At 44.7% G+C, this 23,423-nt stretch overlaps 1 protein-coding gene across 6 annotated transcripts in view; it reads right to left on the bottom strand.

The window, feature by feature from the left end:
• Window positions 1–4,108: 4,108 nt before the first annotated feature.
• The window catches only part of MBNL3 (muscleblind like splicing regulator 3), a 52,900-nt gene continuing 33,585 nt past the window's right edge, over window positions 4,109–23,423 (bottom strand). For 4 of the 6 annotated variants that reach the window (XM_058196758.1, XM_058196762.1, XM_058196759.1 and 1 more), the window contains 5 exons: window positions 19,944–20,094; window positions 19,002–19,037; window positions 16,107–16,201; window positions 14,005–14,074; window positions 4,109–13,912 (listed from right to left, as the gene is read on the bottom strand). In XM_058196758.1, the coding sequence (XP_058052741.1) occupies window positions 14,018–14,074; window positions 16,107–16,201; window positions 19,002–19,037; window positions 19,944–20,094 (339 nt within the window). In that variant the 3' untranslated portion in view covers window positions 4,109–13,912; window positions 14,005–14,017. The remainder of the gene's footprint in view (window positions 13,913–14,004; window positions 14,075–16,106; window positions 16,202–19,001; window positions 19,038–19,943; window positions 20,095–23,423) is intronic. The other 2 variants (XM_058196761.1, XM_058196763.1) reach the window with 1 other exon arrangement.

Genomic DNA, 23,423 nt, shown 5'->3' on the forward strand with positions numbered 1-23,423 from the left:
CTTCAAAGGAAGAGGCCAAAGTAGAAATGCCACAAGCGATTCACTGGTATGTGTTACAAATACATTTACAAAAGGCACAAGAGTTCCAGCAGAAACATGGAAACGCAGCAAGAGATTCACCGCTTCATTGAACAGCAGTGAAAGTTAAGGGTGTGCTATTCTGCACGAACAACACGGGGTACTTTTCTTAGTAGCTGTACAACTCAAATCATGCCTCATTTTTCCTTAAGGGGACTTGGTCCCTTTGCTAAACTCCTGGAGGGGCCCCTTGGCCCAAATATTGTTCCGTCCAACAGCCACACAACAGAGCGTGCGGCATGTACAGCGAGAACATTAGCGGGAGAAGAAATAAGCTTCACTGAGGCCGAGGAAACAGTGTCCAGAATCCCATCTGGACAAGCTTATCGTGTAATTTTAGCCCTGACGCAAGCATGAATGATAGTGACCAGCAAAGTTGAGGGGGGAGGAGGAGGAGGAGGAAAGAGGGCTTCCGAGAGAGGAAAGGTTATGCTAACAGATTGCGGGGGTCACTTCAGTTCACCCTCTTAAGGACTGCTTAGCTATGCAAGCAAAGCAAAGCAACAAAGGCTACAGTCTGCACTGCAGAACCTCAGCAAAGGCTTGGGAGTTAATTTTGGACGCCAGTGACCGGAGGCGGATATTAGGGGTCATGCATTGTTTGTCTCCAACCTCCGCCCCACTGTTGGACTAAAAACAGTTTTTTTTCTTTGGGAGCACCGCTGTGCAAAGTGTAGCCACAAACACACACATACACACCCCTCCTCCCTTTGCAAATGCATCCATCAGCTTGTCAAAAGAGAATGGCTGGCTGGCAGAGACTCGCAGGGTGTGGATACATTCATTTTTAGCAGGGAGCGGCTGGCATTACTCAGAGCAGTGTCACCCGGCCAGCTCACAGGCAGAAGAGCTTCTCTGCTAAGGGAAAAGAAGAGGCTTTCCTACTGGACAGGATGAAGCAGCCACTGGGCCCGAGACCAACGCAAATTTTGTTTAGAATGCAGTTTAAATTGAATTTGGCCGCTATTTGACACGAGTCCTAATCCCAGCGGCCAAATGTGCTGATTTCTAGATCGAACTACGTTCAAATTTCAGATGACTTGCTCTTTATTAGGGACACTCTAGAGCTGGGTTCACACGATTACATTGAACCACCTAGTTATTCTGTCAATCGGATGCATTTTCTACAAATCTTCATCACAGGGAATCCTAAACTAAGCAGGTTGGGTTTGCAGATCACCGAAAGCAGAAAAGCCACCAAACAGGCGGAACAAGTTTAGGAGAGATGCAGCTGCAAAAAAATTGTTTGTTCCTGAAGAAGGCTAAATCACCAGTCCCAGCTGTTTCTCGGCTTTGCTTAGCAAAGGAATTGCTCTCCATGTTTTTAATGATTTCCCTCTTCCGTCCCAAGAAAGAAAGAAAGAAAGAAAGAAAGAAAGAAAGAAAGAAAGAAAGAAAGAAAGAAAGAAAGAAAGAAAGAAAGAAAGAAAGAAAGAAAGAAAGATCCATTCCAGGGGCCTCTCTGGCTGAGGGCATTTGCACACAAGTGGGGGAACTTTTTTCCCTGCAGATCCCACTTTGGGAGCCTAAAGGGGGAGGCAGATTTTGCTCAGAAAGGCCCCCTCCCTGGAGAATGACATGGGGGTTTCCTGACCCGGCCAATTTTGCAAGACTTTTCCCTCAATCCCTGCCTCGTATAGCTGAGGCCTTGTGGTTTGTTACATTGGGCTGTTTCCTTCCCCGGCAGCTGCTGTCCAGTTCCCTGCCTTGGAGGCCACCTTAATCGAAAACGACACCTTCCATGTTGTGGCCTGCCAAATCCTGACACAGCGGAGAGTTAAATAACGCACAACTGCAGGAAGCTTATAGGATTTCTTGTAACTGAGCCCTGCTGGCAGAGAAGGGACGGTCAGTGGCCAGCCCCAAAACAAGAGATAAAACTCCGATTGACCTCAGTTCCGTGGGTCAATCCAGACAGATGTTCCGTGGCAGTCTCTCCGGCCCTGGGTTCCTAGACGTGGTTTGATTCAGCCACCAGTTGGTCCAAATCAGATCAACCAACAAGAAGGGATACTGACGTGAATGTGAAACCAACCAACAATTCCACACCACTGCAACCCAAGAATTAGGATTTTGCTTGATGTGAACGATGGCAGTGCTTCTTCTCCCACTTTCTCCCAAACTCTCTTGACAACTCCAAGCAGCTGTGCCAAGGGGGTGCCGTGTTTGCCACCCTGCAGGCAGACTGGGCCATGCAAGATTTTAAGAGGTAAAAAATGGGTTGCAATTTGTGGCTTTCCCTGCCCGGTTGCGCCTTCCCACCAATCCTGAGCAAAACATTCCCCTGCCAAGGTAAATTAGGGTGGGCAGAAGTCATCTTGGCAAAGTTGGCTTGGTCTGTCGTTTCTCTTTTATTCCGACCATTTCCCAATCATGGCTCAGTGCAAGAAAGGAGACAAGCAATCCTTACCTAGCAGCTCTATGATGGGATAACCAACTTTGGAACTGGCCATCGAAGATGAAGATAGGGAGAAGGGCAGCCAATGCAAACCCTCCCTTTGCAGGTGTAAACTCTCAAAAATCCAAATTAGCGTAAGTGGATGAGAAGACACTGAATTGTTCTCTGGTACTCTCAGGCAATTAGAAATTTAAATCTCCTTCCCATCTCCAGCAATCTCCTCTAAAATCTATTAATCCTGTTTTCTCTGGTGCCTCTCACTCTATTTGACCTTGGTCATGTTAAGACCAAGAGCCAGGATAGTTATCAGCTACGAATAAAGGATCGCAACGATGCACTTCGGCATTTTAATTCATTTGTTGGGTTATGAGTCCAGCCTGCATTTGCCAGATTCATCTCCAAGAAGAGTTCTGCGGATCAATTAATGGGAAGCTTTTTCCCCCACCCCAAAGTGGTAACTAGATGACAGTGCATTTTGTCTGCTGCTCTTTTCAGAGTGTTAGGAGGAAAATGTCAGCAGAAGTATTTTTTCTGGAACCACTGGTGCAGTAACTTTCTGGTTGCACGATTCAGAAATTGGAGCCAGACACCATTATGCTGCAGTAGCTGATCCTGCACTACTTGCAAAGTCCTGCAGATGCTTCAGTTGAAAAATTAAAACAAATTCGGAACTCCCCTTTTACGAAGACCAACACATTGAAAGATTCTAGAGGAGCTTTCAATCAGAGTCTCCAGACAAACTTTCCAAAATACGCAGCATGTTTCTGTCGACAGTTCCTAAGATTTACCCTTCAACGTTCTTCTAGCGTCACTTTCTCCTTCTTTTCTTGCTCTGTTTACTTGGATGCATTCGAGAGCTTATGCTGCCATTTGTCTTGGTTTTCCTCAATGAAAGCTCTCGCTAGGATGTTGTAATATTTTGCAATGGAAATCTTCTGGAGAGAAATGCTGGTTTGTGTGTCAAGTGAAGTAGATATGTATCTACAACGTGTCCCTGCATTTTCTTCAGTGTTTTTTTTTGCTACAGCGTCCTTTTAGCAGAAAAAGGTTTAGAACAGGCCAATTAACTTGGTTGGAAGACTTTACTCAGAACAGGGCTCGCTCTGCACACAAAGAAGGACACGCAATAATATCACCGTCTCAAAATCTAATTTATACGTGAAGGACAACGGAGGAGGGTTTTCCCTGTGGCAGATGGATATCAAGCACATCAGCTTAATAGTCTCTTCTTTGCTGTCACATCCCATTGAAATTTAATATGCTCAAAATTTTTCCCTTTTCCCTTTACACAATTAAAATGGAAAAAAAACCCCAACCCATCAATAATAAAGAAACCAGTTAAAATTTAGAAAAAAATGTATCAGCTTAAAAGCCAAAGTCCTGAATAATAAACATTTTTCCTTCCCTTCATAAAAAGGAAAGTAAGGGAGCTTAGCTGTCCTATTTAATTTACATGGCAATCGCCAAACAGCGTTAATCTTTCCTTTTTTTAAAAAAAATAAAAAATAAGTTTCCACAATATAAAATGATGGAACAGCCATTTCGAGGTTGTGACTAATCAACCAGACACTTAAAAAGTAAAGTCCTATTTATTAAATGTGTTGATATAGGTTCATAAAAAACATACAGAGAGAATTTTATACACTTTATTAAAAGATCCGGGAGGAAAAAAAATAAACAATAACAATATAGAAGTAACATAGTAAAATGAGTTGCATTATGCAATGTTTCTAGAAAGCACAAACAAGCACTCTAGCAATATAAATGTGGCGAAAAGGAAAAAAATAAAAACATCAAAGCATATATTCCGTCCACAACAACTGAGGGAAGGATCTCTTCTTGTTGGCCTTGAATTTTACAGACTGGAACTAATCTGGATTTGCATCACGATGGAACCAGATTGAAAGCGAATCAACGGATTTCTACCGAGTCTCCTTTTGGTCCCTACAAGATTATATTTTTTATTCAACCATTTTAGCTTCTTCTTTTTTTAATTTTCAAATTTTCAAAATTGGCAGGGTTTTTTTGGGGGGAGGGGACGGGAGAGAGACTCAAGTCAAATTAATCCAAATAATTACAAAAATTAGACTTTAGGATAAAAAAAAAAACACCCCTCCTCCTCTTGATTTCGTGCAAAAGTCTAAATTAAGCATTTAAAACCTGGACAAAGATTAAGGTTTTCTGGCTTAAAAAACAAAAAACAAAAAAACCTGCTGCTGATCATGGATTTCATGGTAGCAGAATTCACATTTCTGCACTAAAATCTGGCCTCCCTTATTAAAAAAAAAAAAGTCTCCCTCACCACAATAATAGGTTTGTTTTGGCAATTCTGAATTTTGGAAGGTTTTCTTTTTGGTCCTGGTGATTGTAAAACGAAACCCATCCTCCCCTCCCCATGTGAAGACAACAGAAGAAGTCGTCCCCTCAGCTGTTTGGATACCAAGAGCCATGGCAACAAAATCATTTGGCTTCCCCAACTATCAAATAGCATCTGTGTACAGTAACAAAGATCTGAAACCATGTAAATTCTACGTCAGGCGATTTCCCTCTGTTGTGTGTTTGGAAAAAAGACCCCCTTTTTTGGGGGGGGGGGAACATTTCAATCGTTATGATCTGTTGGCAGTTTGGGGGATTGTTTTGCGTGGCCACCTTTGGAAGGCCTGAAGCTTCTGATTGTAGGACACGTGGCCTTGAGGGTCACCAGCAAAGGTTTCCTGGGCTTGCTGGGAGGAGGGGAGGGGGCTTCTCTCCCTCCACTTACAATCAAAGGACACCCACCCCCAAGAGACCTCTTCCCCCAGCCGAGGGACCTGCAGATGGGTCTTTGGCTGAGGGAAGGGGCCTTCAGGAGATGTGTTTCCTCCTTTGATCAGGTGGCACTTCAACTCTTCTACGGTACTCCCCAACCAGCCCAGCTTCTGCTTCGGAATGTTGAAAGTCAACCCAACTGGAGGACGCCTAGGTTGGCCAAAGTTTCTTGGACTTTTAAAGCCTGGTGCTAAGGTTAATATTGGGCGTTGGCAGTGAGGGCTCAATGGCACGTGTGTTTATTTTATCATTTATTAAACAAGGTTATATAGCCGCCCAACTCACCCATAAAGCCTTACCTCACATCTCAGCTAGACCAAGATTTCTCTTTCTCTCTCTCTCTTTGCAACCCCTAGTTTGGAGTGCTTTTTCATGTTAAAACTGGGTTAAGTCCATTGTGATCTATCCATTTTTGGCTAGCACATGCACCTGACCTTGCACTTCATACCAGTCTGCGCATCTTTCCAGATAACATTGTGCACATCCACACAGGAAAAAAAGTACATTTTTTTGTGGCATTGATCACTGAAGCAACTTAGAACTAGGGAGAAATTTCCTGACAATGAGAACAATTAATCAGTGGAACAACTTGCCTTCAGAAGTTGTGAATGCTCCAAAACTGGATGTTTTTAAGAGGTTGGACAACCCTTTGTCTGAAGTGGTGTTGGGTTTCCTGCCTAAGCAGGGGGTTGGACTAGAAGACCTCCAAGGTCCCTTCAACTTTGTTATTGTGTTCTATTCAAAAATCGTGACAAGGTTCCTATGCAAAGGTTCCCTCGTCTTAAAAACTGGACCTGGCTTGTGGGGTCAACTGCCTCCCGTCCACATTCTGTGCAAAGCCATTCTCAGGACCTCGGTGTTTGGGAGAACCTAAGCCAGGGGTCTCCAAATTTGGCAACTTTTTAATATTTTGTGGACTTCCAATTCCCAGAATCCCTCAGCCAGCACGAGCTGGCCTTAGTTGAGAGAGTCAAGTGAACCAGACCCACAATTTGGATTTGTTTAAGGGTGAAACAGATGGAACAGATGATCTATCCAGCGGCAAGTTCTGGTATTTCAAAACCTAGCCTGGAATGAATGAATAAATGAATGAATGACGAAAGGACTCTGCTTTGGAGCAGGCTCTCCTCTCGGAAGGCCCAAAGCGGTGGCTAGAAAATAATCTTGGAGGAACCTTTGCGGGTGACCCTGATTTTGAAGTCAAGTATTTGTTTCCCATATGGAGTTTTCTTCTGAGCTGCAGGTTGAAGTGACCAGTCCGCTGTATTACAAACTATATGGCAAACTACAAAGCTTGAAGAACAGCAAAAGCAACTTCATGCGTTCAGATAAGTTTTATAGCAAAAAATCTCTTCCTTTTCAAAGCCTTAGTAATCTCTTTTACAAACTTTACCTTGTATTATTACAGACTTTTTTTTTTAATATATTCAAAATAAGTTCCAAGGATTTCTTTCGTGGACTATGTACATAAGTGCAAAAAGACTTCTCTCACACATTCGTACACCAACTGAATCAGTTTAACTGCAGCATATTGGTTTCTTCAACACTGTCACAGAGTTATTCCACAGTATTTTTTTGGGGTGTGTGTGTGTGTCTCTCTCTCTCATACATTTTAACTCTTCCTTTTTTCTGCTTATAAATAAAAATATAGGTTTGTCTTTCTTTCCTCCTCCTGATTTGGACGTCATTATTTCATGGGCTTAGAAGATGATTTTCTTAGGCAGATGATTTTTAAAACGTCAAGGATGGAAAAATCTGCTGAGTTTCTCAATAGGGAAATCCCTCACAAAGGGGGGGGAAAAAGCCAACGGTTGCAAAATTCAATGCAGATTTAATGATCTAAAGTCCAACCGAAAGCAAAGGCCTCAATTTTGAAGAATGCGACGTTCCCGTGATTTTGTTTGGATCTTTGGGAATCTGAGGACCGAATTCCACATTCCGTTTTCCAAAATATCTCCTGTTTGGAGACAAAACTAACGCTTCGAACGCTACTGCATGGCAACCCTTTCTCTCATTTCGATCACCGAGAAAAATACTGTGGAATAACCCAACCCACACAACAATTTCTACAAGCTATAAAACCTGACTCTAAATCCATGTGTTGTAAACTTTTGACTGAAAAAGTGACCTCGAAGACACAAATCCAGCGTTCACATGGGACTTTGGGATTTTAAAAATATTCAGTCATATATTTCTCCGACAGTATTGAACTGTACCTTAAACAAACCCATACTGTTACACATTACTTTTTTTTTTAATTTACATGTGAAAATTTCACAAATAATGTATACAAAGGTAGCCATGTTGTAGTTTTGTTGCCATAGCAACAACAACTTAATTATAATTAGTTAACAATGAATCTATCATTGTAAGGAGTTACATACAAAGTTAATTCTTCCGTTTGTTCTTAAACTGTAAACTATACAAACTAATTATGGACTGTATTTTTTTTCTGTTTTCTATTAGCTTGGCATGCGCTTCAGTGTTGTTTTTAGAAGATAACTAAAAGAGTTGGATACATGTATTTAAAAATCTTAACATTCTCTAACTCTCCTTCAAAAATTAAATTCATTAGTTACTAAAGATTATATATTTATATATGTATACATGCACATATGTGTGCATATATAAATATATATATGAAAGCAATAATAAAATCTGTTAAAACAAACAATAAAATAAATGGAAAGTAATGCAACATGAATTAACTTGTTGTAGCCTATTAACAACGTCTTTTAAATTCTATTTACAATTATTTTTAGGCTATCAACTAATAATAGGTATCTTTTCCTTAAAAAAATTACTACAGTCTTAAACATACAATATATTCTAAGGCCTGATCAGGCAACGTGGTAAAAATAATTTCGGTACATCCTTTCAGGAGGAAGGGGGAATTTTAAGACTTTTCCTCATATATTTCACTTTTTTTTTTAGTTGTCAGTGAAATGTATTACGGATTTAAAAAAAAAAGGGGGGTGGGAGAAACTCCAGTTTTTAAAACTTTGGGTATTAACTCATCCTATTAAGTAATTGGTTGAGATCAACAGGAGGCCAGCCTGCCTTTTGCCCATTGGTGAGACCTCCAATATTTAACATATATCACTCTGTTTATCTATCTATCTATCTATCTATCTATCTATCTATCTATCTATCTATCTATCTATCTATCTATCTATCTATCTATCTATCTATCTATCTATCTATCTATCTATCTATCTATCTATCTATCTATCTAGTACAGGGTTCTCCAAACTTGGCAACTTTAAGGCTTGTGAACTTCAAACTCCCAGAATTTCCCAGCCAGCTGGGAATTAAAGTCCACAAGTCTTAAAAGCTACCAAGTTTGGAGACCCCTGAGCTAGTGTGTAAAAAGGGTCACTCTGACAAGCCAGGGTTGCATGTCTGCAGCCTTATAACTTGGAGACCAGAGCGCACCCAGTGAAAGGCAGAGATTTCTTTTGGAACAAGATGCACAGGATCGCACCACAATCCCCACCCTTCGCATAGGTGTGGCTTCTCTGCAAACCCCCTTAAAAAAGTGGGAATAAACCTAATTTCTAAGGTTTTCTTCCCACCCTGCAATCACTAGCTCCGATGTACTTTTCACCCTTTCCTAACTCTACGAGAAAAACATCATGGCTCAAATATCTTGCTCAAGACAACAGCTGTTTACTCTCCAAGTAAATGCTGCTGAGAAGTCAGCCTGCCGCACTCCTGGTGCAAGAAGTGCTGTGGAGGAATATAAAAAAAAAAAAAAAGAAATTCCAACCAGCTGTCCTGAGTTCAGAGATTTGGGAGGAAGCCGCCAGGTTTATTTGGGAATTTATTTCGGAAATTTATAGGGCCTCCTCCTCCTCCTCCTCCTCCTCCTCCTCCTCGCTACATTGACTCTAGGAGGCTTACAAGCAAAAATAAGGAAAGGGAAAAAATGCATTCCCCCCCCCCATCTTACTCCAGACGGTACTTCAACCTGGTTGAAGATTCAGAAGTGGAGTTCCCAACTCCTCCTCTGCTGATAGTATACAGGAAGTCCTTGACTTACAACCGTTCATTTAGCGACTGTTCGCAGTTACAAGGCGCTGAAAAAAGTGACTCACGACCGCTTTTCATGCTTACGTCCAGTGGTGGGATTCAAGTAATTTAGCAGCCGGTTCTCTGCCCTAATGATTACTTCCAACAACCAGTTTGCCAAACTGCTCAGAAAGTTCACAACCGTTGTTCCCCCCAAGTGCTGCGAACTGGCTGAATCCCACCACTGCTTGCGCCCCGTGGTCACGTGATCAAAATTCAGACGCTTGGGGGTCGCACGATCCCCTTTTGCAACCTTCTGATAAGCAAAGTCAATGGGGAAGCCAGATTCACTTAACAACCGTGTGACTAACTTAATGACTGTGGCAAGGTAGGTTGTAAAATGGGGCAAAACTCACTTAACGAATGTCTCGCTTAGCCCCAATCATGGTCGTAAGTCAAGGACTGTCTGTATGAGGAAGGAATGGAAAGGAAAATAATCGCAGGCGCTCCGTCACTGGAGGTTTTTAGGAAGAGCCTAGACAGTCACCTGTCTGAAATGGTACAGGTTCTCCTGCTTGAGCAGCGGGCTGGACTAGAAGGCCTCCAAGGTCCCTTCCAGCTCATTCATTCCACTTCTAAGCAAAACCAAATGAATCTCATTTCTTGGCTCACTTAACAAATCTCTTCACTGGCTTTCCCAGGATTTAAGGCAGGCTAACTAGCAAGACTCAAAAACAAGAGGCTGGGAGGAATCTGCACCCATCTTGGCCAGGCCAAGACTGAAGGTCTCTTAGCAAGACTTTCGCCAAGGGCAGAAGGCTATCCAGGGGGTGGGCTGGCTCTGGGAACGGATGGGGGGGGGGGCTGGGGAGAGGATTTCACACAGTATTGCAAAAATTACATCACTTTACAAAAAAAAAATCCCTTTATGCTAAACGATTTTTGTTAAAAAAACCAAAAACCAAACCAAACCGAACAGGGTTATGAAAAAATAATCTAATCCATCAGATCACTGTATTTTTAAGATAAGAATCGTAATTTTTACAGATCCACCGACTTCTAAAACCCTCTCTGTTTTTGTGCATATTATGTTCAAGGTTTAGGAACACATGTTCTTTTTTTATTTTTATTTTTCTTTAATGGAATGGCTAACAACTTTCCCCCCTCAAAAACGACCAATCAGCTTTTTCCGTTTTCCCTCTGCAATGACCCGTTTTATTCAAGTTTCTGCATTTCTTGCATATTATTTGCATAAGGCTGAGAGAAAATGGGCACACGTACACCAATCGATAACCACACGCATACTTTTGAGAGAAAGAACTTTGGATAAACTAAAAAGAAAAGAAAAAAAGGAGCATACAGGCTTGGATCCACCTGTGCCAGTTTTTTTAAAAAATAAGTCGTTAAAACTCACACACAGATTTGAACAATCTTTATAGAAAATCTCTGGAATCAAGTTCACACCTGAATCCGGGTTCGGGAGATTTGATTTTAGAGTCACCAAATAGCTCAGCGACTTTGTAGACAGAATGCAGCTCCTAAGGAATTTATAGTCTGCCGACTGTGTTTTTTTCTTTTTCTTTCTTTCTTGAATAAAGAAGTCATTGCACAAACAATCTTTTAATAGTGCTACCCTCACAAATGGCATTTCTATTCCCACCCTCGGGTTGAAATTTGGTGAAGTTTCCAAAGCTTCAAGCTTTGCTTTTTTTTTTTTCCTTCCTCAAAACTTCCCCCCCTCTCTCTTACAAACAAACACTAAATTTGCAAAAAGTTGATATTAAAAAACAAGAAAAAAAATTCTCGTGGCACCTAGAAAAGTTACCCTGACACACCTATCACTGGATCTCCATATAAAGTGTGTGTGTGTGTGTGTGTGCATGTGTGCGTGTGGATGTGAAATGTGCTATGTGTGTGGTCGTATGATTGGTTTCAATGTCGGCCGCAGGAGGTGCAACGTTTTTCAACAGGTTACAGGACACTTTGATAAAGACAGCCAAGGAGTTAAGCTTTCCTACTTCCCCCCCCCTCACTTTTTTTTTTTTTTGGCTTCTACGTTTTGCCCAAAAAAAAAGAGGAAAAAAGAAAAAGAAAGGCAAAGAGATTGCACCCCTGAGCACTTTTAAAAGCTGTGAAACTGAATACTGTGGAAATGTGTTATGCTTACATTCTGTGCACATCTACGCAAAAATTCTATTATTATCATTATTATTATTATTATTTGCTTCTCAACATTATCATTCAGAGAAAACCGGAGAGAATTACATCAAAGTGACAAGATTACACAAATCTCCGCCTACGTCGCACTGAAAAACGGATGCGCCGCCTCCTTGCTTGAAGAGTGTAAAGCTGACACTGGCGTGTGTACACAAATGCGTGAGTGTGTGCGTGTGTCTAATCATCTTTCCAACTAGAGATCAGGGATGTTCTCTGTAGAGGCACTGCCACAGGTTGTGCAAATCCCATATCATCATCATCATCATCATCATCATCGCCACAGCTGCCGCCACCATCTTTAAAATATATAACTATCTGCGCCTAAGGAGTATTCAAATCCTGTTTTTCTCCATTAACTCGGTTACGAAGCCAGGAAACAGGAAGTCTGCAACCAGGACCTGAAGGCCATTCAGACAGGCCAGGATGCCAAATTTAAGGGGCTGGATGAATATTTTGGTAAGCCTTCAAAGTAGCACCAGAGGGCTTAGTTCTCCGGAGGCCGATTTCCATGTTCCCATCAATCAGGGGTGTCCTTCAAGATAGGCTCTCCTTGTTTCGGGATTTTATGGGGTTCCAATTGTGGAAAGGCATTTCAACTTACATCAGGGGTGTCCAACCTTGGCAACGTTAAGACCTGAGGACCTCAACTCCCAGAGTTCCCCAGCCTGGGAGAGCTGGGGAATCCTGGGAACTGAAGCCCATCGGTCTTAACATTGCCAAGGTTGGATACCCGTGGTTGACCCCCGAAAGTAAAAATGACCAAAGACTCTCATGTTTCAGAACTGAGCACCAGCTGGTTCTTCACCCAGCCATTTGTATGGGGATGCCAAATTCACCGAATTAAAACGAACGAGCTCTGAGGGGAAATGCGTCTAGAATTACCTCCAGATCCTAAATCCTAAATTTTTAAAATCAGTGGCTTACGGACAGGAAAGTGTTAACCTATTTGAAAAATAAAATGAACATTTCTGGGAAAGCTGTTAAGACTTGTTTTGTTTCTCTACATGATTGGAGGCAAGGAAATTCATGACTATTACATACACAGCGATGTGAAATCACAGCTGCCAGCTCTTTAGCTGGGGTTGGCCTTCATACCCATCCAGATCTTCCCAAGGACTTGGGAGGTTGTAACGTATTGGTGCAATACACAAGCGGTTCCAAGCAGGGCAGCCTTGTGCAACTGACAGATGGAAATGCTGTCCATGCGTAGGTTTTCTAAGTGCCCTTTAATTAATTAACGTTATTATTGGCAAGAGAAGTAGCGAATGGAGAACTGAGGCATCTGCTTGGTGCTACTTATCTGATTTAAGATAACCCCGTATCTTGGGTTACGCCTGTTTCTCTTTTTGTTCTGTATGTATTACAGATTAACTTTGATTCTGAAAAAGCCCCATTATTTTTTTGTTTAATAAAAATAATCAATCTTCTTCAACATGATTTCTTTAAAACCTGGTCACTAAAGTATTAGGAAGTTGAGGGCCATGTACTGTAAGAAATTGTAACTGAAAACGGATTTTTTTTTCTCTGGCCAATACTTTCTGCCCTCCAGTGAAAATTCTTCAGCATTTAGTCCCTGGTCCATTTTTACTTTCTGGTCTGTTTCCGGACAAGTGGTTTTTCTTTTTCTTTTTTGCATTATTTGCAATGTTTAGAAATCAACCTAATCAGAAATTGATCGGAAACCATCTGCAACCTGTCTGAATATCTTCAGATTTTCCGTTTTTTTTTTTAAAGCAAGGCCTTCCTGTTTCCCATTGCAACCTTTATAGCATAATGTTTAAAAAAGGGGGAGGGGAAGGGAAATTGATAACAATGGTCATCTATGAAAATGTAAGGTTATCACGATCGTGAAAAAAAAATGGTGTGGAATATACTTGATAATGATGTACAACTTTTTGTCTCTCCAAATAAAGTCAATATAGACTAGGATGTAAACAAAACATTAAGATAACACTTTGAAAAACAGACAAACATTTATCCATTGACAATAGAACAATTAACCTAGTTAAGTCCACTGTGCAAGAGCACTTTGTCTTGATGGTAGACAGGAAAAAATAAAACCCCACTTTTAAAAAAGTGTGTTAAAGTAAGGTGTTATAAAAGTCTATTTTATAGTTCTCTACTTCTATGTCTCATATAACAGAGCACTGTTTTCTTAATCATTTTTATATATATATATATATATATAGTGCTTTTTAAAAAAAATTGTTTTGACATTCCCACAGATCAGTTTTTGGTTAACATGGATGTTTGCCGTAGGCTTACTGTCGATGCCGGAGGGAGAGACGGAAAAGGGGGCAGAAAGCACAGAGAGCCCACTTCAGCTTCCCACCAGGAGAGGAGAAGGAAAGAAGACGCACTGGGGTGCCACCGTTTCTGCTTCCAGGTTGCCAACAGGACCTGGGAAAAAGGCAGAGAAAAGAAAACAGTGACAACGGAGACATTTGGCCAAGATGGGCAAGTCAGGTCCACACCGCTGGAGCGTCACTTACTGTTGTGTGGCTTCTACATCTGTGACACAAACATGCTGCTGTTCAGCTCATCGACCGATAACTGGGAGATCTGCAGTAAAACAAAGAGGAAAGAAAGGGCATGAAAAGGTGCGCCAGAGGGGGAGTTAACGCCCTCCACTAAGCCCCAATCCCCATCAGGTCACATGGGGGTGGGGAGGTAAGCAACCTCGGCAGGGGGAGGGGTTGGGGGGGTTAGGGTCCACAGTGCTAATCCTCTCATTTGCAATGACACCACCACCATGTCATTTGTGCAGTGACACCCTAATGCACATGACATCGTTCTGACGTTCTCACGGCCGGGTCTTCTCTGCTCTCAACCCTTCACGCACAACCGTCTGGTTGGGAAACAGAGAGTGTGTGGGCCGTTGGGGATCGAGCCACCACCCTTGAAGGAAGCATTGCCCTTAATGCAGCCTTTCGCAACTAGGTCAACTTTGAAGGGGTGGGGACTTTTATCTCCCAGAATTCACCAGCTAGCCGTGCTGGCTGGGGAATTCTGGGAGTTGAGGTTCCTCACCTCTGCCAAGTGGCTGAAGTTGAGAAAGCCAGCCCTGGTTATACAACATTAATGGTGCAAATTTATTTATTTATTTATTTATTTATTAATTAAATTTTTAAATGAGACATCAGGTAATTGCAGGAATATTCAATACATAAAACCACCACCGTTTCAAGCAGATTGAAATGGGTCCCTCCCTCCAGATCAGGGGTCTCCAACTTTGGCAACTTTAAGACTTGTGGACTTCAACTCCCAGAATTCCTCAGCCAGCTTTGCTTTGGCTTTGCTGGCTGAGGAATTCTGGGAGTTGAGGTCTCCAAGTCTTAAAGTTGCCAAGGTTGGAGAGCCCTGCTCCAGGTCACAACTGATCCCTAGGAAAGATCAGAGAGCTTTGCTCACCCCTTCACAGCACAGCCAGGGCCAGAAGGGGGAAGGGGGGGGGAGACGGGGACTCATCTTAAAGTGTAATTTAAATGAGTTGAAAACACACTGGGGAGACTTCATGGATTTAGCCTTGTTCCCTTTCACTTCCATGAAAACATGACATCACAGCAACCACCTTTGGCAGACGGCCTGCAAGGAGGGGGGACCTGAACACCCTCCGGGAAAGCCGGTTATGGGCTGATCTTTCCTCATCAATATATTTTGCATGGCCCCAAGTTCAGTGCTTGGCCTCTGGTCTCTTTCAGGTTAATTCTTACATGGGTGGTGATTAGGTTCTCTGTCCCAGGAAAAGCCTGGAAGGAGCCCCCACCCCAAATTGCAAGACTGGCACCCCAAGAGCAGAGCAACTGGCTGGGAAAAGCTGGAAGGAGCCCGCTGCATTTATTTTTTTAAAAAAGACATGAACAGAGGCAAAGAGTTTGGGGCTTGGGGGAGGGCCATCCTCTTTTCCCTTGTGACCCATGCTTGGACTCCCATTTCCTTTGGAGGTGGGAAGGAGGGAGGGAAGGAGGGAGGGAGGGAGGGAGGGAGGACTCTAGGCTCAATTGATGAGCTGGTAGAAAACTCTTCCCCTCCTCATCAAATTTGACCCCCCCTCCCAAGTTACAAACTGGGGTTCCAAATGGGCTGAACAGCTGCTCCTAGCCTGCCAAATCTGGGAGCTGCTGCCCCAGCACATCTGGAGGAGGTGGCTGGTGTGGAAGTGTGATGCTTCTGGACCCCTCGAACCTCCCACTCCCTGGCTTCAAAAGTGACCCCACCCGCACCCATGAAGGGGGCCTGTGCCCCAAGGACCCAACCTCCTTCATAGGGCGCTGCCTCTTCTCAAGGCTCATAGAGTGAGGGTGCAGGAAGGTTTGGGGAACCCAGCGCACCTCTCCTCTGCCAGGAGGGTGTCCTTGGGAATGGTCACCAACCGCCCCAACACAGCAGTTGGCGGAGTGCTTCCAGACCGGTCCAGCGGCCTCAGCGGCAGCATCAGGCCAAACAGCCCCTGACTGAGCTGGGTTTCGTTCACACCCTCGCTGTCCCCATCGCTGCATGATCCCTGGCAAAACGCACCGGGCCCCACGCAGGACATGGGCCAGCTCCTGGCCCCTCCGACCCCATGAAAGAAAGCTATCGAAATGGGGCAAACCTGATTGGCTGTTGCAGTTGCAGCAAAAGGAACGCTGGTGGCGGGTGTAGTTGTTGCAGAAACAGTGGTGGGCGTAGCACCGTGCATCATGGGAACTTTTCGGTAGGGAACCATGGAAGCAACAAAACAGGAGGGTGGAGCGTTTATGGAACGCGGTGGGGGGCGTGTCGGGAGTCACAGCGACAAGCCATGGTGACGTCATGGAGGGAGACACCAGGAGGCGGCATGCAACCAGAGAGCAAAGCAAAAAACAGCATGGGGGGGAGAGGGGGAGGAAGAGAACAAGAAAATAATAAGAGAAAAAAAGGGGAAAAAGCCAATTACAATTATAATTAAGGAAAAAAAAAAACTAAAATATTCTCAACACTCAGTAAACATTTATAAGCAGAACAATGATGTATAGAAGACTCTGGGAAAGGGGGGGAGGGGCGTGGTGATCGAAATTTCCAAAGATGGGCGGAGAAGGAACAAGTAGCCAAACCACGTTTTCTCGAGGAGGGGGAGGGGAGGGGCAAGATAAGCGAGACTGTGGTCCGCAGCCAATTAGGAGAAATGGCAATTGCCAGCACACAAGACCCCTCCCGGTCTTGAAAAACAGTAGTGCACAGTTGATTTGTGAGTAAGGGTCCTTTATGGAGCTTGTTCGCCTCCGGGCCCCCTCTGGCTACTCCCTGGGGGTTCTTTCCAGCTGCCCCAAAAGCCCCAGATACAACTTCTGCTGGTTCTGTCACAAGGGGGTTGTGGGTGCAAATGCTGTCCGGGTACTTTCCCCTCACTTTCTCCCAGAAGCAGAATATAGGAGAGCGGGGGGAGGGGGCGGGAATCCCAATGTGTGTAACATCTTTAGAAAACAACCAAATAACAGGGAGCCAAGCAGTCAGTGGGAAGACTAAAAACGGCCTGTAGATTTTAATGGAAGATGGGCATTTTGCTTTTCTTCAGGTAAGGCGTTAAGGAGGGCTGCAATTTGAGGAGACCAAGGAAAGGGAGGTCCTGGGAGGCCTGATTAACTGGATGAGGCCCAAAACTTTTGAGGGGGGAGGGGGAACACAAATATTCGGGTTAGTTTTTTGGATCCCAGGAAGCCCCTTGGCTGACAACACAAGTAGCACCTTTAAAGTCTACCTCCGATCCAGGGGTGAAATGTAAAATTTGTTACTACCGGTTCTGTGGGCGTGGCCAACTTTTTTTTTTTTACTTTTAAAAGCCTTTTTTCCTACAACCTCTTCAGCCGAAAAGGTTGTAGGAAAAAATGCTTTTAAAAGGCTCTGACGATCCCAGATCGTCAGAGGCTTTTCTTTTCTTTTAAAAGCATTTTTTTGTCTTTAAAAGAAAAAAAAAGACTCTGATGATCAGGCAACTCAGCTGGGATTGTCAGAGGAGCCTTTTAAAAGCATTTTATCTACAACCTCTTCGGCCAAAAAGGTTGTAGAAAAAATGCTTTTAAAAGGCTCTGATGATCGCAGCTGAGCTGCATGAACATCAGAGGCTTTTTTTTTTACTTTTAAAAGCATTTTTTTGGTAGAAGTTTTTTAACTTTTTTAAAAAGCTTAAAAAAACACCCTCTGATGATCGCGCAGCTCAGCTGGGCATGGAGGGGGTGTGTGACAGGGATTTTTACTACCGGTTCTCCAAACCACCCGCTGCCATCGTTACCGGAACGAGCGATCCAGTCCGAACTGGGAGCATTTCACCCCTGGTCCGATCCCAAGGAGCAAAGGAGGGAGAAAGAGCACATCGCTACAAGCTCCTGAGCCTAAAACTCTAGAAGGAGGCTGGGCATCCTGGGACCCCACTTTCACCAAATTACTACTTATCTCAGGTCAGAGGGACATGAACAAAACCATCCCCCCAAGCCCGCCCTGGAAGTGGTCTCAAAGGAGTTTATATTTTAGCAAGGGCAAAGTCACTGCCGGTTCCATCCAGTAAGGTGCCCCTTGTGGTCTGGAGGAAGGAAACTCTGTCCTGTGACCCAAATTTACATCCTCTCTTGACTTTTGTCAACTTCCACAGCCGGCCTTCTGTTCTCCCTCATCAAGGTTAGTCAAGGGGAAACAAAACACCCAGGGGAAAAAAAATATATGTCTGCACTAAAAGCAAACAGACTGACATGAAGGAAACCGCGGTTGTTCATGAATCGTGTTCTCCAAAGATCGCTTGCCTAAAGCTCTCCCTTACAGAACCAGCAGAAGTGCTATAAATTTGTCCCTTTTACAGATTTGACTCCTCAGGCGGCGTCAGCAGCACCATCACCAAATGTCTTCCCAGTAAGCAAGGGAAATAAGAGTGAACTTTTGACGGGAGTGGAAATATGTCCCAGAATCCGAAATTATCAAAATACCCCCAAGGGCAAGGGAATACAAAACGTCCCTGCTCTTAATACACCCCCCTCCCGCCACCCCCCCTTTGTTAGCCCAGTTTTTCCTTTCTATGTCCTGCTCTTTTCTGGATTAAGACTACAGCGTGGCTGTCATCCATCCGGAATCGCATCAAGAGATGACCTGACATCACAGCACTACATAGCCCATCAGACTGGGCTACCCAGAGATGTCGGCAAGGGTTCAAGGGCAAGGAACATGGACGAGAAGGGGCCACGGAAACACGAGCGAAGGGATCGGCTGAGTTTGAAAGCTCGTCTAAGCTCGGTTCCACGAATTTCGTCATCACACTTGCCACGCTACAGAGATGTGGAAGAGCACAACCATTTCAGCCTTTACAGGGACAGTGAATTTTCAGCCAGGCGTATCGTGGGACACTACTAGGCACACATACACACACACACAACCTTCCCCCTCTCCCCCTCCCCCTCCCCTCCCTCCCTCCTTCCCCACCAGTAACCCCGGCTAATCCAAAGGCCTCATTTGTGTTAGGAAAAGGTTGTGGAGAAAAACCTACCAACATTTGCTGCGGGTGCCATGCACAGCACAGACCCTGCACGTCATGCAGTGAAGCGTGGAAAAGATGAACAGAAGGGATATTTAGTTAGTGAAGCCGTTCGTGTGTTAACAGGCACACATTCTGAGTAACATGATTATTTTACGGGGTGGGTGGGGGGGTTCTCTATGCGGCAGTGCCCACAGCCATGCCCACAACTGAACTTGGATCTGACAGTAATTGAACCATTTAAACTTTAGCGCCGTGGCCAAAAGGGGAAACATATGCTTGGATTTTACGCAGCGGCTTTGTTCAGGCCGAGTTCCTGAATCCCTGCTTAATTCAGAACAGATTTTGCAAGCTTACATTTGGCCAATTCTGCAGGAAGGCTGCATGTGGGAGACACGTCCCAAAGGGAGAGGGGGGATGATGGGGGCCCCGTTTGCTAGCCGGGCTGGCAAATGTTTTATCTTGAAGCTGGATAAGTTTTGACAGGCCACATTTTGTACGCTAGCAGCACAAAACCGGTGGAACACCTGAATATTTGGTGAAGAGCAGAGTTCACACCTTGGGCTTCCAGCTGCAGGGGAGGTTTTCCCTGGGTGGGAGCGAGGGAGGGGCAGCTATCAAAAAGGGAAAGAGGCCTGCCTGTGATGTTTATTCACAGCAGGTGAGATTAGTTACTCTTTGAAAAGAGAGAGAGAGAGAGAGAGGGAGGGAGGGAGGGAGGGAGAAAGTCCTGTCCTCCGGCCCTCAGGAGAAGGCCTGTTTTCCCACACCCTCACTGGACACCTCTGACTCAGGCAGCACCAGCAAACCGAAGGCTCACAGCAGGGAGGGAAGTCATGCACAGCTGCTCTGGGCAAAAGCTGGGCAGAGAACGGGCCCTTTGGAGACCCCCGAGGACACGGGGACAATTCGCGCCTGGAAAGAAGAGCAAAGAGGCCGAGCCAAGGCACCTACCTGTTGGGATAAAGGCAGGCTGTTGCAACTGCATGTTGGCAAGGGCCTGCTGGTAGTGAAACATGCTTGGGCTGAAGACTGTGGTGGCACCGTTGTTTTTTTCAAGTGCTGGCCTCTTTGGTAAAGGTTGAAGGGCACCAGGTGGCAATGCCTGCAGAAAGGGAGAGCAGCAGCCGACAGAAAGGGGAGGGGAAAGGAGGGGGGGGAAGAAAAAGGGAAAACCAGGTTTAGTCGAAGCCTGTCTGGACCAGGAAGAGGTAGTGTCATCTTCAAATCACTTGCAACTGCTGAGAAACGGGAGATGGGACAGAATTCACCCCTTGACAGCTGGAAGAAGTGAAACTGTGCCAACGTCAACCAGCGGGCGAGCGATCGTCTTTGCTACCAATCTCAGATTGCTTTTAAAGCAAACTTAACTGCCAGGGCTAAGGTCTTCCCCAAGGGAGGTCCGGGAGGATCAGGAAAGGCCACAGAGGCAGAGGGATTCTGGGAGCTGAAGTCCCCACAGCTGGAGAATGTCTGGGCCAGGGAAGGCTCAGTTAAGGGAAAGGAGTAAAGGCTCCAGAACTGAAGACGCTCCACTTGCCTCCTCCTCCTCCTTTCTTAAGCTTTTGACAGTTAAGTGACTTTTAAACCCGCTGATGTTTTAACTTAGGTTTTTACACAAAATTTCAACGATCAAGGATGCCGCTGGAATTCACAGACGGCAGCGGATACCAATGTGGTAACAGTTCAATTTTCAAAGGAAAAAAAGAAGAAGGGAATTTGAAAAAAAAAAAAGAGAGAGGAATCGAGAACAATTTTCACCTGCCCAGAAACAGCTGCAGTGGTACGCAAGCAACAAGCCTGAAAGACCCACATAGGGAACATTAACAGCTAAAGTCAGAGACATGGCTATTAGCAGGGGAAGATTAGCAGAAACAAAGGAGACGGGGGTGGGGGGTGGGGTGGGGGGTGTTAATGCTGAGACTGCTGGCTACAGGTGTCAATGCCACCCCACTTCCTGGGCCAGCTTCTGCTTGAAGGGCAGCTGTGGCATTAATACTGTGGGCAGCTGGCCTTTGCCTCCGTTCAATTCCCTTTATTTATTTTATTGAGAGGATTTCTATGGCTGTCCACTCACTCTCAGTGGCTCCGGGCAACTCACAAACAACACTCCCCCTTATGGGGTACATCAGTAAGGCGTAGAGGAAGACAAGCCTTTATCTCCTCATCTGTGCAAAGAATTTGTAGCGTGCACAATCCACAGGCGTGCCTCGTTCTTACTCTGACATTCAAATTGTGAATGCATCTGGGACAGGAATAAAACAGAATCTGGTGTGTGTGTGTGTGTGTGTGTGTGTGTGTGTAAGCCATAGCAGTAGAAGTAGCTTTTCTGCCCCACTTGAATTCCTGAAGAATCACACAATTGAGAAGACTTGATTTTCTTGTATAGGAGGACTGGCAGAGATGGCTTTTATATTTTGGGGGGGGTGGGTGTTCTTAAGAACTGGCTGGGGGGTGGGGCGCAGAGGAGTTCGGCAGAAGCAATGCCAATCAAAAACGGCCATCCTGGGCTGAGCGGTTGAGACAAGACAGGTGCACAAAGAGACTTCTAGCAAATGTTCGTCTGGATGTGAAATTGAACTCGCATCCACTACTCGGGATATAAACCAGTTCAGGGGTGAACAACTGCAGCCCCTTTACAACCAGTGGCACTTCAACTCCCAGAATTCCTGAGCTAGCCATGCTGTTATTGCCCACTCCTGAGTTAGTTGCTGCTCTATGATTTTGGGGGTTGTAATTTTTCCCCAAGGGTTACTCAAAGGCCATTCCCTTCGTTTTTCTTTCCTTATTTATTATATATTTTCCTTTCCTTATATATATTTGGCTCTCCCAGGCCACAGAACTCAAAAGATGCTGACTCCTTTCATGTTTGGCCCTAAGGCACAGATGGGGGTCTCTTAGTAGATCTGGTGACAGGATGAATTTGGCCCAAAGGCTCCTTTCATTGGGGTTTTCTGCCCCTGGGTGGACTGGCTGGCCTGTGCAACTTTCCAACCAGCTCCTCTTGTTACACATTGGCCCACCCCCAAAATAAAACATGCCTGAAGAATAGAGATGCATTGGAGGCCCTAAGCAAAGCCCAGCTGGTCATACTTCTTATCATATGTATATCCATGTCAGTTTATTTCCCCTCAACCCCACTGCATTTACCGTATTTTTCAGAGTATAAGACCCACCTTAGTTTTTGGGGAGGAAAATAAGAAAAAAGCTGATTGGCAGGTGCATCGGCCTCCCGGAATACCCCCAATCTGCTGTTCCCGGAAGTAAATTTTAGCAACAGGCTCCTTGGTTGGGAGCTATGTGCCTTGCTTTTTTTTTTTTCCCTGCCTCTGAGACTTCTGAAACAGAGCTTCAGAAAAAAAGCCTCTGAAGCTGTTTGGGGGCTTCTTTTCTGAAGCTTCTTTTCTGCCTCTGAAACCTCCGTTTGAGAAGCTGGGCGGGGCTACATTCAGAGTATAAGACGCACCAAAATTTTCACCCTCTTTTTTGGGGGAAAAAGGTGCATCTTATACTCCAAAAAATACGGTAATTCACTTCTAAATTCCTGTTTTTCCCCTCTGCAGGGCTGTTTCTCTCTCTTGAACAAAAACACCCAGCAAATTACTGGATTTATTATTTGGGAAAATTGCCCAGTTAATTCATTCCAAATTTAAGGGCGGTTCACCCCAAACTCGCTTCAGGACCTGTGACAGGCAGAAGTCACACATTTTTGAACCCCCTCCCCCTTCTTTCAGGTTTTTTTTAAAAGACCTATTATTTCTGTACACGAAAAAGCACCCCAAGCTATCTTCTTTCTTAAAAAAACCAACATCTTGAAAGCTAAGCATGGGGTACAGAAGCCAGCCTCCCCCCCCCCACTCCCCAGGGAAAACAGACAAGTAAAAATGACGAATGGACATGGAAAGAAAGAAAGGGATGAGTTTCAAGAGCTCAAATGGAAAAGGATTTCCCCATCCCGTCCGTACACAAACTTTGGGAAGGAAGCTGCCCATCACACGAAGGTCACGATCCACTCCCTGGGCAGAGATTCCCATCAGCCAGGTGGGTTTAAGAATTTAAGGGGAAAAAATGAAAATAATTTGAGTTGGGCTCTCAAAGAGCCGGTTAACGTCCCACCCTGATTGCAACATGCAGCCCCTGTTATTGCAGAAGGATGCGGTTTTGCAGCCCCTCCTGGTTAGTGCGCAGAGAGTGAATGGCCATCTGACTTTCTGCACCGGGGGTCTCTTGGGTGGAATTTGACTCTTGAGCTGGGTGTTAGGAATGACCAGAGCTACTGGACTCTGCAGGACAATTCCCCCATCTCCACAGGGCCTAAGAAACCTTTTGCCTCAAAAGGTCGCCAGTTAGCCAGGAAGGGTTGCAAGGACAATCCTGGTCTTGGGCAGAAGCTCAGCCAGGGTAGGAAAAGTCCTTTAGGTTTCCTCCACCCGG

Source organism: Ahaetulla prasina, chromosome 11 (genome assembly GCF_028640845.1).
Source record: "Ahaetulla prasina isolate Xishuangbanna chromosome 11, ASM2864084v1, whole genome shotgun sequence".
Taxonomy (NCBI): domain Eukaryota; kingdom Metazoa; phylum Chordata; class Lepidosauria; order Squamata; family Colubridae; genus Ahaetulla; species Ahaetulla prasina.